This window comes from Narcine bancroftii, chromosome 2 (genome assembly GCF_036971445.1).
Source record: "Narcine bancroftii isolate sNarBan1 chromosome 2, sNarBan1.hap1, whole genome shotgun sequence".
Taxonomy (NCBI): Eukaryota; Metazoa; Chordata; class Chondrichthyes; order Torpediniformes; family Narcinidae; genus Narcine; species Narcine bancroftii.
This window is the reverse complement of record NC_091470.1, coordinates 150535834-150551727: the sequence shown is the minus strand read 5'-3', so window position 1 is coordinate 150551727 and position 15894 is coordinate 150535834. Positions and strand designations below refer to the sequence as shown.

Below are 15894 nucleotides of genomic sequence, written 5' to 3'. Positions count from 1 at the left end.
CCGGAGCGGTTGGAATCTCTCTTCAACAGCACCCCTCAGGGGTCTGTGCCCTAGGCAGCTGCCTAGTTGGCCTAATGGTAGTACTGGCCCTGCCTGGCCCGCAGGACAAAGAATCTCAGGGTTGTGTGTGATGCCATGTATGTTCTCTGATAATAAATCTGAAATTTGTTCCAGAAGAGAATTGCCCATATGATTTGGGAACTGTGTGTGATTTTCTTCCCCTCCCTCACTCAGGAGCCCATTCCGATTGAGATCAACTAACCTAATGGATATGAAAAATTCACCTTAACATTTAATTTTAGTCCGTAGGGCCCACATGCCCAAAGTTAATCAATCTCGTTTTTATGCGGGTCTGCCTTCTCATTGTGATAGATGCAGTAATGGAGATGCTTCACTCATTCATGTGTTTTGGGCATGTCCAAATCTTGGGATTTTCTGGAAGGATTTCAAACTTTTTCTGTCCTTTTTAAGTAAATGGAAGGATGTTACTCCACCTACTCATGCTCAATGGCTACGTGATGTTATGTCATGTTTAAATTTAAATTCCACCAGCGTTGTCTCCACTCCATCCTCAACATCCATTGGAGTGCTTTAATCCCTAACGTCGAAGTACTCGAGATGGCAGAGGTCGACAGCATCGAGTCCACGCTGCTGAAGATCCAGCTGCGCTGGATGGGTCACGTCTCCAGAATGGAGGACCATCGCCTTCCCAAGATCGTGTTATATGGCGAGCTCTCCACTGGCCACCGTGACAGAGGTGCACCAAAGAAAAGGTACAAGGACTGCCTAAAGAAATCTCTTGGTGCCTGCCACATTGACCACCGCCAGTGGGCTGATAACACCTCAAACCGTGCATCTTGGCGCCTCACAGTTTGGCGGGCAGCAACCTCCTTTGAAGAAGACCGCAGAGCCCACCTCACTGACAAAAGGCAAAGGAGGAAAAACCCAACACCCAACCCCAACCAACCAATTTTCCCCTGCAACCGCTGCAACCGTGTCTGCCTGTCCCGCATCGGACTTGTCAGCCACAAACTAGCCTGCAGCTGACGTGGACTTTTTACCCCCTCCATAAATCTTCGTCCGCGAAGCCAAGCCAAAGAAGAAATTTAGAGAAGGTTCGACGCTCAATATCTGATTTGAATTTAAATTTTCGAACACTATGGGGACCCTTTTTGAATTACTTTCAAAATCTTTGATTTGGTATTAATGCAGAGATGTTGGCTAATAGGGTAATTTATTTCTGTGACAGGGAACTTTTTTCTCTTTTTTCTTTTCGGTTTTGGTTGTTGGATTAGATTTTCTTTTTATAATAAAATATTACCTTATTATAAATTGATTAAGAATGAGGGGTCCTGTGGATGAAGTTTTGAGAGCAGTGTATTATGTACTTTTCTATTTTTTGACTTTTAATATGTATTCTTATGTACTCTGGGTTTTTTTTAATGTGAATTTCAATTTCAATAAAGATATTGAAAAAGAAAATTTAATTCTGCTGGTCTTTTTGATGCTTTTTATTACCAATGTGCGCCTGTCCCCATACTAGTGTAATCACAAGAACACAAGCAGAGTAGGCCATTCATCTCTCCAGTTTGTGGCACCTTCTCATCACTGATTTTCTAATGTCAGTGTCATTTTCCTGCACCAATCCCATAAACCTTAATATTCAAACACCCATCCTTTTCTGCCTTCAGTGTTCTCTACAACTGAGCTTCCACAGCAGTCTTGGTTGGTGAATTCCAAAAATTTAAGGAAAAAAAAAGGAGTTCTGATTTTTAACTAATTACGTTCTCTCATCTGTTGAATTTTCAGTGTCAGCAATGCCACTGGAGGATGGGCACACCCAGCCAATCTCAACCTTGTATTGGTTATGGGCCCCTTAGGACTCTGTTCAAAGTTTATCAGTTTAGTTGGTTTGTTCTATACTTCTCTCCTACTGACTACACAAAAACATAAAATACACTTTATGATTTCAGTCTGTGCTTTGGCCCCTATTTAATCTATGATTGAACAGTAATGCATGTTGGAGTGGGAAAGTGTTTTAGCTGTGGGAGCAGCAGTGGAGAGGGTGGGGGGGGGGGGGGGGCGTTGTAAAACAGTACAATATTTGTACACATGATAACACAATAAAAGCCTTCATCTCGATAAATGGCTGGAATATTCACAGGTTTTGCCTAACTTCCAAAAGAGTCACCTCCAATGAATCCACAAAAGCCAGGCCAAATTCTATCTACAAATTTGCCAATTATACCACTGTTGTTGGCAGAACCATAGATGGCAATGAGAAAGCATACTGGAGGGAGATAGATCAGCTAGTAGAGTGGTATCACAACAACAACCTTGCACTCAACGTTAGCAAAACCAAGAAGATGATGGTGGACTTCAGAAGGAAATCAGGAAAACATGAACCAGCCCTCATCGAGGGGTCAGCAGTAGAGAGGGTCAAGAACTTCAAATTCCTGGGTGTCAACATCTCAGAGGATTTGTCCTGGAGCCTCCATGTTGATGTAATCACGAAGAAGGCCCGCCAATGCCTATACAGTACAACTCCTGATTTTTCAAAATCAGATTCTCCAAAATTTTTAGTAATCTGAAATTTTTCAGAGCCAAACTGACCGGGGATGAGGGCTCCCAGCACAAGTGGGGCCTTGGTGGGGAGGTGTTGGTGATCAGCAGTGGCCAGCATCTTTTTTTTTGGTGAGAATTAAGCAATGCTTAAAAAGCATTAAAAATCCCTTGATTTTTTTTCTGTTGTTGTTTAAACACGATTACAAGTGATTTGCTGTTGCTACTGGGCTGTTTTTTTAAAAAATGACCGGATCTCTGAAAAAAACATTTATCTGAAATGGGCCCAGTCCTGACCATTTCAGATAGTCAGAGTTGAATATTGCCAGCATTGCCCATGTCAGATGTTCAGAATCCACCTGGAACCATAGAACAGCAGCACAGAAACAGGCCCTTAAGCCCTTCCACTCAGATTCAGAATTATTGTCAAAGTACATACTTGACATCACATACAACCCTGATGATGTGTTGTCAATAACTTGAAAGACTAGAGTTAGGGAACTATAGGCTTTTATTTACAATAAACTTGAAGGTCATCCTGTGCTGTGACCCAGGCTTTCTGGGGAAGGGTTGCAGTCACATGCCACTTTAAGTATTCCCTATGCCAAAGGTGCTCTGTGATTAGTAAGGGATTGCTTAAGGTGGTATGTGAGTGGAAAGAAAAACTTTGAAAACCACTGTTTTAATCGTACCTAATTGACTTGTTATATGCACAGTTTCATAACTCCAAAGGAAGTGGGCCAATGACAATTTTTCTCAAGCAAAATATTTCAGTAACAATTGGGTCTAGAGCAGTGATTCTCAACCTTCCCTTCCCGTTCACATACACCTGAAGAAATCCCTTACTAATCACAGAGCATTGATGGCATAAGGATTACTTAACGTGGTATGTGAGTGGAAAGAAAAAGGTTGAGAACCACTAGGTTATGGTGTTGGAGCCTTTATACTGGGTCAAGAGGGAGTAACCACAGGATGGGGCAGAGCCAGATTAATGAACAGCAGTTCACCACACCTGAGATTCTTTTTCCTGCAGGCAAGGCAGTGCAAAAGAAAACTGTACTCAACATACACAGGTAAACAAATAAATGTAAGCGAACTGATTATTAATTGTGCAGAGAAAGCAAAAATAAGAATCCTTGATTGAGTTTGTTGCTGATGGTGGAAGGGTAGCAGCTGTTCCTGAATGAGGTGGTATGCGGCAGTGCCAAACTATTATTTTGCCTAATCCCCTTGACCTGCACCCACATCATATCCTTCCAATACCCTCCCATCTGTGTACCTGTCCACATTTTTCCTAAATGTCAAAATTGAGCCACATTTTCCAATTCAGCTGACAGCTTGTTCCACACTCCCACCACTCTCTGTGAAGAAGTTCCCCCAAAACTTTCATTTTTACCCTGTGCCCTCTAGTTTTTATCTTCCCTCTTTTGTTTGTTCACAGTTCACAGGTGAAAACAATCCAGCTTTTCATTCACAGAGGTAGGGAGTCCATGAGAGGAACCAGTGCTTGGCCACAGACCACCCCTTGGTCCTGACTCTAGGACTTAGGTGCAACTTCCAATGTTCTTCAGGTTGAACAACATTGAAACCAGATGATTTCAAACGAGGAAGTTACCTTCAGCCTTTACAGCAGTCTCCTGTGGTGGGCAGGGTTTAACGTGATCTTTTATGATGCGGATTGAACCCTTTCCGCTGGGAGAAGTAAAATATTTGAGCGGTTCGTGTGGCGGGAACTTCAAAACCCGGATTCAACCAGACGGGACCGGTCACAGCCCGGACCCTGAGGGACGGACCCAGCCGGACCGGTCACAGCCCGGACCCCGAGGGACGGACCCAGCCGGACCGGTCGCAGCCCGGACCCCGAGAGGCGGACCCAGCCGGACCGGGACCCCGAGGGTCGTGACCATGGCTGAGGAACGGAAGCTGAAGTTGAAGCGGAGAAGAGGGGTCGGCCAGCCCCGGGAGCCCAGCTCCACGCCGTGGAGACCCGCGGCTGAAAGCGAGGAGTAAGTGAGCGGGTGCCAGGTTCCCCTCGTCCCCGCCCAAAGGCCCAACCGGCTGTTCGGTCCGTCACGTCCCTGCCGACCTCTGCACTCATCAGCACCAGGCTTCATTTTGTGCATTTCTGATGGGCTGAACGGCCTATTTCTGTGGCAGTCTCCGTGCCAATTCAATACCACGTATGAACTCTCAGTTAAAACCTTGGAATATTACAGCAGAGAATCAGGCCCTTCTGGTCTGACAAACATTCTCCTAGTCTCACTGATCTCCACTCTGATCATAGCTCCCCATACCTGTCCAAATTCTTCTTTAAACATTAAAATTGAGCCCACATTCACCACTTCAGCTGGCAGCTCATTCCACTCTGTGTGAAGAAGTTCCACTTTCACCCTTAACCCATGTCCTCTGATTTGTATCTCACCTACCCTCAGTGGAAAAAGCCGACCTACATTTACTATGTCTAGATCTCTCATAATTTTAAATACCTCTATCAAATCTCCCCCTCATTCTTCAATGCTCCAGGGAATAAAGTCCTCAGCTGTTTAACCTTTCCCTATAATTCAGGTCCTGAAGTCCTAGCAACATCTTAGTAAATCTTTCTATCTTGTTGATATCTTTCCTGTATTTAGGTGAACAAAACTGCACACAATACTCCAAATTTGGCCTCAACAATGTCTTTTACCATAATATCCCAACTCCTATACTCAGTACTTTGATTTATGAAGGCCAACATGCCAAAAGCTCTCTTTACAACCCTATCCATCTGTCATGCCACTTTCAGGGAATTATGTACCTGTATTCCCAGATCCCTCTGTCCTACTGCATTCCTCAGTGCCCTACCATTTACGGTGTTTTCCCTTCCAAATTGCAACACCTCACACTTTGCCATATGCCATTTTTCCAGCTGGACCAGATACCTCTGCAAGCTTTGAAAGCCTTCCTCACTGTCCACAACACATCCAATCTTTGTCTCATCTGCAAACTTGCTTATCCAATTTACCACATTATCATCCAGATCATTAATATGGATGGCACAAAACAGTGGCCCCAGCACCATAATTGCTAACCATTTCCATTCCCTTCATTGATCCCACAGCAACAAATCTTCCAGTGCTTAGGTCAAGCAAAATGTAATCCTGAGGGAAAACACATCATATTCCTCCTGGACAGTCTTAACCCAATACCATGAATATTATTTCATGGTAACCCAATACCATGAATATTATTTTTTTCTCTTTTTAAGTTACCCTGATTTCTTTGGTTCCACTGTTTTCATATCTTTACCGGTTCCTGAGTTTGTTTTTCTGACTCCTCTTACTTTCTGTCCAATACTTACTTTCTGTCTTGGTTTCACCTGCCCCCCCCCCACCCCCCCCAACCTAATATACTGGATATATCCCTTGGTACTTTGGTCTCCATTTGAAATGATGACTGACCATGGATGCTGCCTGACCAACTGAATTTGTTGGCTCAAGATTCCAACAAGTGCAGTCTTTTTTTGTGTTTTCTAACATTTGATGGTGTTTTCACTTTGGATAGTTTTTGTGTTCCTGTCTTTGGGGAAAATATGCACAAGATCCATAGTAAAACTTCATGATCAAATCCAATTCTTATTTGTGAAATATATAAGCTTCTGAAGATACATTGCATAAGCAATGGCCTGTACTTGTAAACAGTCAAAATCAGCAGAGGGCCTTTGTTGAGATGTGTCATTCCAAGGACAGGGAATCTGACATTGTTACACTGCAATTTCCATCTCAATTTTGTTCTCCAAGAGAAAGAAATGGCCTTACTTTCATCCCTGCGACATCCAAGTTTTGTTTTTGCATCTGTTGGTTTGCAAATCTGAGAGTGGAACTTATCCCAAAATCATCTGGTTCTGAAAGTGGGTGCGTAATGAACTTGAATTAAGCTGACAGTGTTGTGAGAGGCTTGTTTAAGGCACTAGAGAGCTGCAGAGCTGATTCTCATAATAATGAGGAAGGAGAAGTGGGTTGAGGTTCTCACTGCTACAATTTCTCTAAAATGGAAAGAAATATCAGAGACTTTCCAGCAACTTCCAACTTGGATGTAAGGTGAATGCGATCAAGTTTGGCCCAATGTAGTTGGATATTATGTTGACTTCAAATATGAATAATGACCACTTGGGCAAGAGGGAAACAGCTGTGTTGACTAGCAAGTTAGTGAGTGAGAAAACACTTTCTGCAGAAAAAGTGAAAGTTAACAATTTTAAATGAAGTGACAATTATAACTAACACAAATATCTTTTGCATTTGAAGGCTGCCAGCTACTGTTTTCACTTGGCTCGAGGACAATAGCATGAATGAGCCTGACCACATTTGGGCTCTTTTGATGAAATCTTTGTTTCCAGACATGAAAAGATCGGACTGGAAGACTATGTCAGTGCCAGACTTTCCCTTGAAATCCGAGAAGGTACTGTATAATTCCATGTGAAGAATTGGCATTCTATTTAATTTCTTGATTCAGGTGGGGTGCCTGATCTTTGATGTTTACTCCAGGTATTCGAACATCTCACATTTATGTGGTTGAAAGATTGCTTGCCAATTTACTTTTGGCTTTTCCAAGGCCATCTGTAGCCAGTGTGCTTACATTTGCACTTTAATTATGAGTTTTTGGGAAGGTAACAAAAAATTAATATTTCTTTCACCATTGATTTGGGAAAATGTACAGCCCTTATTTCTAGGCTTTGTGCTATTTAACTGCACAGTCAACTAACAGATACCAAAGCTGTAAAATGAACTCTGAACCACACAGACCAAAAAGTCCCACAGAGTTTCCAGCTCTGTGCTCAGCCTTTGATTGTTACTGGCGAAGATGCTAATTGTGGTTCTCCTGGTGATCTTAGATATATCAAGGTTAAAGATTCTCCTTTTTCATTGCAGTTCAGAAATCCTTGTTGGGAAATGTATACGTGTGAAGTCAGAATCAGAATTTCTTGTCATGAACATGTCACGAAATTCTATGTTTTGCGACAGCATCACAGTGCAAACGTTTATATAAATCTCTTTACAAAATAAATTAAAAAAAATAGTGCACATAAAAGTTAAAGTAAAGCAGTGTCTTTGGTTCATTGATCATTCAGAAATCTGATGGAAGAGGGGAAAAGCTGTCCTTGTGTGGCTGAGTGCTTGTCTTCAGGCTCCTGCACCTTTTTCCTGATGGTAGCAGAGCGAAGAGGGCATGGCCTGGGTGGTGGGGCTCCTTGAGGATAGAGACTGCTTTCTTAACACACCGCCTCATGTAGATGTCCTTGATGGAGTGAAGACTGGTGCCTGTGATGTCTCAGGCCAAGTTAACAACCCTCTGGAGATTTTCCTAGTCCTCCGTACCAGACAGTGATGCTCTCCACTGTACACCTGTAGAAGTTTTTGAAAGTCTTTGATGACATACTGTCTCCTCAAACTCCTTACAAAGTATAGCCACAGTCAAGGCAGAGGGGCCACCAGAAATGCTGTTGCTCTTCCTACCATTTTCCAGTAAGAGGCCTGAAAGAGAAAATAGATTAGCATATAAACTTGTCTAAGGTCTAAGGTGAATGACATGCACTAAATTCAAGAACTTCATTTTTAATAAGCCATTGGTTTCAGCAAAGCACTGCAGTCTTACCACATTTATGTTGGTGAGGAAAAAAATCTAGTGGGAAGAGGAGGTTCCAAGGGGCGAAGCATGTAAGTGCTTAAAAAAAAAAGGCCGAAGGACTTGCAATCATGGAGACATAGAATGAGAAAGCACTTTGGACAATTGAGACTGTGGTGACAATCACGTACCATCTACATCACCTAGCACGAATACCCTTTTATTCTCCTTGTATTCCCAATCACTCCTCATCCCCTAACATTGCACCACCCACTGAAACCAGGGACAGTTTACATTGGCTAATTAACCCACCAACCTGCATGTCTGTGAGATGTGGGAAGAAACTGGCGCCCCCTAGTGTCAATGCATGGAGTCAAAGGGAGAGCACCCAGAGGTCAGCATTGAACATGGGTCCATGAAACTGAAGCACTAGTTCTGCTGACAGCAAAATGGTGCCCTCATAAAAGCACTGTTGCAGAGCATTCCTATATTGTGCTAGATATAAGAAAAATTGGTGGCACTGCCAGAGCTGCTGTAACACCAGCAGTGCTGCTAGTTTGGACCAGGCAGAGCAGAAACACAGCGCTGCTCTGTGGGGTCTTATTACTGACGGCCTGTTAAAGGACCCAATGGTGTGTTTTTTAAAAAAATCCTGCAACCATCGGATCTGTACTCAAGACTCAAGATGGTGGTGCCTGTGTTGGGCAACGTACCATATGAGCATTGCCTGGCACCCCTAACAAGCTCCAGGTCCCTGAAACCAGGGGAGCAGCAGACTGGCACAGGGGAGCAGAAACAGGCCCCTCTCTTTCCCCCCCCCCCCCCCCCCCCCCCAATTGATAAGGAGAAGCCTGGGAGAGATGACCCAACAGGATGACAATCATAGTAGCGGGCCAGTGAGGGTCTCAACAGCTGAAGGACTCACAGCCTGCAGGCTGTTGCCAACTTGCTGTTGAAGGACCTGCATAGGCTGCGGGCTGCTGGAGACTGGTTCAGGGGAGCTAGTATCAGAACCTGGATTCAATAGGGTGCTGAGGGTAAGAAGGGCTCCCAAAGGGCCTCGGGCACTGAAGACTTCCTGATTGTTTCATGGACCTGGAGCTCAGTTGCTGATGCTTTGAACTGGAGTGTGCGGATGTAGAGGCTGAGGAGCACCGGAGTCTCTGAAGGGACTCAGTTTGCTTAATGGCAGACAAAAGTTGAAGTATATCATGCATGTTATATTTTAAATGAATTATTACAGGACATTAAAAGAAACCTTTGAACCTTTTGACTTTTAACCTTTGACCTTTTAGATGAGAAGGATCTTTAACCTGAAATAAAGCAGACAGTGCTAGAAGAATAGACAGCATCTGTACATTTTATTAATGTGGCAGTAAGTTAAAGAGGAGGGAGAGCACCTATGATAGGCTTCAGGATAGGAAATATCAAAAGACTTAAAGGTTAGTGGATAAAATTAAAAGAAGATGGTTCAGCCATTTAATGAATAACAAAGGGTAGTTCCAGAAAAGGACAAAATACAGAAGACAATTCACAAAGTTACTGGCAAAAAAGTGGGGGCGGGTGGGGGTGGGAAATGGGGGAATGCAAATGCCTGGAATATGAAGTAAAAGGGTTGAAGTGCAATTACATGAAACGTTTGAGCTTATTCTTGGGACTAGAAGATATAACATGTTGCAAGACGAGATGCTGTTCCCTGAGATTTCAATGCTTATCCTTGAAGCAGAGTAGGAATCCAGGGCCAGAGTGGAAGAGGCATGGAGATCGGAGTGATGACAGACTGGAAGCTCAGAATCGCCCTTACAGACCCAATGCATTAGTTGTGTGAAGCATTTATCAAAGGTATCCTGGTGATACCTTTCACCATGTTCGTCACTGGCTGCATCAAGATCAGGAAGGAAGGAGTCCAAGTGCGAATGCAGAAAATGACATTTCAATAATGTGTTGTTCTTCATGGTTTTGTATGAAGCATGTTGTCCGTATATATCAATGTAATGCACAGCATCTGTATTAGTGAGTTGCTTTTATGGCTTGTCTGTGTCTATCAGAATTAAGCATCCCCAGGCCTATCCTAAGGCAACATTTGCATAGGGCCTGCACTGAGTGCATGCCCAGGCCGGCTTGGACTGACCACAACAGTTGGCTCTGTGGGCAACAGGAAATCCCAGCTCATGAAAATCTCCAGAAGGAGATGGAGAATGAAGCTGAGGAACAGCATGGCAGCCATGGAGGCCCTTTTTGTGCAGACCCTGCTGCTCTGACCAAAGAGATCTATTAAATATAAAAACCTGGCCTTGAAACTTCCTCAGTCAGGTACCAGTTCTTCAATCCGTAACAGTCTGCAGCTCCCTCTCAGAACTCTGCCTCTGCCGGACTCAGCACCAAGTCGCCCTGGACCCCATTGAGAGCCTTCTCTGTCATTCAAAATTCTTTTGTTCTCAAATGTCCTTGTATGGAATATCTACCCTTGTGCGTATTGCTTGAGCTGTGGCATGAATTAAACTGAATATTTATTTGCTGAGTGTTGTGCCAATAGAACAGCTATCATTTCCAGGATGACATTAAGCTGCACTCCATCACATTCCCACCTTGTGGCCAACAGAACCTCTTCGGGGAGGACCGAAGGTGATGTCATTGCCTCTGACCTGCTCATGTTGCCACAGCATTTGTTTGCTGCGTCCACACAAGTTTCTAGTGATCTGCAGGGAGCTGATATCAAATTCAGGAAATGTGCAAGCTCTGAATATTTAGGCCTTTTCTTTATTATTTGATCAACCAGCACATCTGTTAAAACAATACAAGCTGTTTTACACGTTGGAAGCTGTTTTCTTGGAGAGCAGCTGAAGTTTCAAATGGTTCGGAAATGTTCTTGTTTTCCTTTAACCTGTTCTTAAGAGAACTTTAGTGGTAAAGCAATAGAACGCCACATTCCATCTTGTTTCCTGTTGGGCTGCTGACGCCACTAGAGAGAGTGTGTACAATTAATGCAATCCTCACGGTCTATAGCAGGTGGCAGTTCGTCATGGGAATGTATCACAGGTAAAGTCACTGTTCCCAAGGCTAACTGTCTGGGTGGTGTTTATATAAGATAATAGCAACCACTGAAGACACTTCGTTGTGATGATCTTTATTCATTTAAGAACGGAAGGAATGGAGTAATTAAAAAAAAATTAGACATACAACACAGTAACAGGCCCTTTTGGTCCGCGGGCCCTTTTGGTCCGCGGGCCCGTGCCACCCAATTATACTTAATTGACCTACAACCCTCGGTATGTCTTGAATGGTGGGAGGAAACTGGAGCCCTGGAGGAAACCCAAGCAGACGTGGAGAGGACATACAAACTCCTTACAGGCAGAGTGGGATTTGAACCCAAGTCCTGATCACTGGCACTGCACTATTATATTTAGAATGGATACATCTGACAAGACAAGGGATGGATATGGCTTGGCTCAAGAAAGAGGTTTGGTATTTCTCCCACCCCCACCCCATAATACCATTTATATTTTGTGGACACTGAACTGTGTTTTTAATGTTCTTTCTTGATAGGTCCCCAAACATATTGAATCTGTTGCCACTGAAGCCATTTCTGTTGGTAATAAGAGTTTTGTGTGGACTCCATTTCCACCCACATTGCCCACATTGGCTCTGGAAGGAAAGAGCAGATCTGAGTTGCCCTGCAGTCATGGGGGTAGAAGGATGGATTCCACTGAGGTTCATGAAGGTAGATCTCAACATCCTCTGTCAGAGACATTGAAGAACAAAGATGAATCATCTTTTAAAGAGTCATCAAAGTATCTTTTCACAAAGGAGAATGATGACGTACAGTCAAAGAAGTATCTGGAAAATGTAATATTGGACAATTCCTATGAAGCAGATCCAGTGAGGTGTTCTGCAGGGCCTGCTGTGAGAAAGTGGGAGGACCTTGATCCAGTGGATGCACAGCTTGCCATGGGACACAAATCTACTGCTGCCACCATGTCCCTTTGGAGGATTGGTCAAGAACCAAAGAAGCCCAGAAAAGGGAACATAAAACAGCACACAATGCTTGCAGAAGGGACATGGTGTGGAGAAGAGGGTGATAATATTGTTGCTGGGCAAAGCCAGGGCTACTTTCCTGACAACCAGCCTCGTGACGCCAGCCTGATGAGTGTTGAGGAAGCTGCCACTGAAGGGAGGTCTGACGCAGAGATGGAAGGAAGGTTGGACCTGGAGAGCTGTCCCATGTGCCTTGTTCAGTTTCCTGCAGGGTAGGTGTTGCTTTGAATTAATTTTTGATTTTCCTTTTCATCAACAAATTTCCTATATCCAATGCTTTCAGTTTTGCCATTGTTTATGAAATGTGATATAATAAAACTCTTGGTATCCGGTACCTATGGAGATTGGTAGATGCCAGATATGTGAATTTTCCATTGGCTTGAGGTTGCTTGGATTGGCGATCTAACAGCAAGGAGCACCAAGTTTAAACTTCTGTATTTTTTACCTATTTATTTTCTTTTTTTTTTCTTTTTTGGCCGGTTGCTTGAATTCCAGGTAACAGGGGTTGTACTGTATTTTTATAATTCCTGTGTGTCATTTTGAAGTTATTCAGATTTTATTTAGTTCAAAGGAATCTGTTTATTGGTTGAAGGAAATGGGGGTAAAGAGAGAAGATGGTCTGAGAACTCTATCCACATTCTCATTTTTTTTTCTTTACCATACTTTGGACTATTCAGGGAATTCTTTCATCTACTTATTCAGGTCTGTTCTATATCTCTGTCATTCATTTGATCTGGTTTCAAGCTTCAGTTAAACCCACTGTTGTTTCAGCTAGTAAAAGTTATGTAAACATATGCCTGGGCTCACGTTGATTTCCTCTGTGGGGCTAAGGCCTGGTGCTTGTTTCCCAATCTGAGTTAATTAAATAGGTGAGATCAGGACTTTACAGATAGAGGATGTAAAGCATGTTGAATAACAGAATGGAGTAGAAATTGGACCTTGCAAGGCCTTTGTGAAATGGACATAATCAGATCCACTTTCAGGATCCAACTTCTTTTGCCTCTGCCTTCAGGGTAAAGGCGATTTTTCTCTTTCTTCAGGGTTAAGGATTTATTCATGAGCTGTTTGGCACTGACAAAGAATTTGAACTAAATTTCTTTATCATTTTGTCCAGCGCTCTGGATGCTAGTTAAGAAATTTCTTCTTCTGTACCAATTGTTCCCTTGAGCCCACTCCTGGTAATTTAAATAGAACAATACAGCACAGTGTAAGCCCTTCGACCCTCAGTGCTGACCCATATATTCCTTCCAAAAAAATGTTCTAAACCCACCCAACCGCATAACCTTCTATTTTCTTTTCATTCTTGTGCCTGTCTAAGAGTCTTTTAAATGCCCCCAATGTTTCAGCCTCCACCACCATCCCCGGCAAGGCATTCCACAACTCAAAAAAAAAACTTACCCCTGATGTCTCCCCTAAACTTCCCTCCCTTAACCTTGTACATATGTCCTCTGGTGTTTGCCGATCCTGCCCCGGGAAACGGGTGCTGGCTATCCATCCTATCTATGCCCCTCATAATCTTGTAGACCTCTATCAAGTCTTCTCCCATCCTTCTAAGCTCCAAAGTGAAAAGTCCCAGCTCTACTAACCTTTCCTCTTAAGACTTGTTTTCTCATCCAGGCAGCATCCTAGTAAATCTCCTCTGCACCCTCTCCATAGCTTTAATGACCTTTCCGTAATGAGGTGACCAGAACTGAACATGATTCTCTAAGTGAGGAGCGCCTTTGGAAGACTACACAAAAGAGTCTGGAAAAACAACCAACTGAAAAACCTCACAAAGATTAGCGTATACAGAGCCGTTGTCATACCCACACTCCTGTTCGGCTCCGAATCATGGGTCCTCTACCGGCATCACCTACGGCTCCTAGAACGCTTCCACCAGCGTTGTCTCCGCTCCATCCTCAAAATTCATTGGAGCGACTTCATCCCTAACATCGAAGTACTCGAGATGGCAGAGGTCGACAGCATCGAGTCCACGCTGCTGAAGATCCAGTGCGCTGGGTGGTTCACATCTCCAGAATGGAGGACCATCGCCTTCCCAAGATCGTGTTATATGGCGAGCTCTCCACTGGCCACCGTGACAGAGGTGCACCAAAGAAGAGGTACAAGGACTGCCTAAAGAAATCTCTTGGTGCCTGCCACATTGACCACCGCCAGTGGGCTGATATCGCCTCAAACCGTGCATCTTGGCGCCTCACAGTTCGGCGGGCAGCAACCTCCTTTGAAGAAGAAGACCGCAGAGCCCACCTCACTGACAAAAGACAAAGGAGGAAAAACCCAACACCCAACCCCAACCAACCAATTTTCCCCTGCAACCGCTGCAACCGTGTCTGCCTGTCCCGCATTGGACTTGTCAGCCACAATCGAGCCTGCAGCTGACGTGGACTTTTACCCCCTCCGTAAATCTTCGTCCGCGAAGCCAAGCCAAAGAAAAGAGAGTGGTAACATGACCCCTCTACTCCTGAATTAAATCCCCCGATTAATGAATCCCAGCCTCCCGTAGGCCTTCTTAACCATCCTATCAACCTGTGCGACAACCTTGAGGGATGTATGGGTTTGAACTCTAAGGTCCTTCTGTTCATCCACACTCAAGTAACTGACCATTAACCACGTACATAGCCTTCTGGTTTGCCCTTCCATATCACCTCATACTTATCTCGATTGAAATCCATCTGCCACTTTTCTGCATCCTGTATCTTTTAACCTTCGACAATCCTCAGCTCCATCCACAACTCCTTCAACCTTCGTGCCATCCACAAACTTTACTGACCCATCCATTCACTCATTCATCCAGGTCATTTATAAAAATCACAAAGATCAGGAGTCCTAGAACAGATCACTGTGACACTCCACGAATCACTGACCTCCAGGCAGAATACTTTCCTTCCACTACTACTCTCAGCTTTCATCCTACAAGCCAATTTTTTATCCATACAGCCAAGGTTCCACTGATCCCATACCTCATGTCTTTCTGGATGAGTCTCTCGTGGGGGACCTTGTCAAATGTCTTGCTAAAATCTATGTAGACCACATCTACTGCTCTACCCTCATCAGTTTCTTTTGTTACCTCCTCAAAAACCTCGTGAGGCACGACCTTCCCTTCACAAAGCTCTGCTGATTATCCTTGAGTAGACTGGACTTCTCCAAATGCTCATAGATCCTATCTTTAAGAATCCTCTCCATTAGTTTGCACACCACTGACGTATGACTCACTTGTCTGTAATTCCCAGGATTCTCTCTATTACCTTTTTTTAAACAAGGGGATTACGTTTCCCATTCTCCAAACCTCCGGCACCTCCCCTGTGGCCAAAGAGGATGCAAAAATCATAGCTTCTGCCCTAGCTATCTCTTCCCTCACTTAACACAGCAGCCTGAGGTTTATCATGTCTTGCCCTTGGGACGTCAGTCTTTTTTAAGAGGATCCAACACTCCCGTTTCCTTAATCTTCACATTGATCAGCCCACAGGGCTGTTCAATTTCGACCTCACTGTGACCAAGGTCCTTTTCTCTTGTGAATGCTGACATAAAGTATTCATTTGGGACCTCCCCAACCTCCTCTGCCTCCAGGCATATTGCCTCCCTTATCCTTTAGTGGCTCCACCTTCATTCTTGTTATCCTTCTGTTCTTCACATACGCATAGATCACCTTGGGGTTCGCCTTAATTCTAATGCCAAGGCCTTCTCATGCCCCCTTTGAGCTCA

At 43.9% G+C, this 15894-nt stretch overlaps 1 protein-coding gene across 1 annotated transcript in view; it reads left to right on the top strand.

Moving 5' to 3' along the window:
• Positions 1-4233: 4233 nt before the first annotated feature.
• Positions 4234-15894, top strand: part of LOC138752965 (uncharacterized) — a 36599-nt gene continuing 24938 nt past the window's right edge. The window contains exons 1-3 of the mRNA XM_069915565.1: positions 4234-4568; positions 6843-6996; positions 11707-12407. Of these exons, the coding sequence (XP_069771666.1) occupies positions 4234-4568; positions 6843-6996; positions 11707-12407 (1190 nt within the window). The remainder of the gene's footprint in view (positions 4569-6842; positions 6997-11706; positions 12408-15894) is intronic.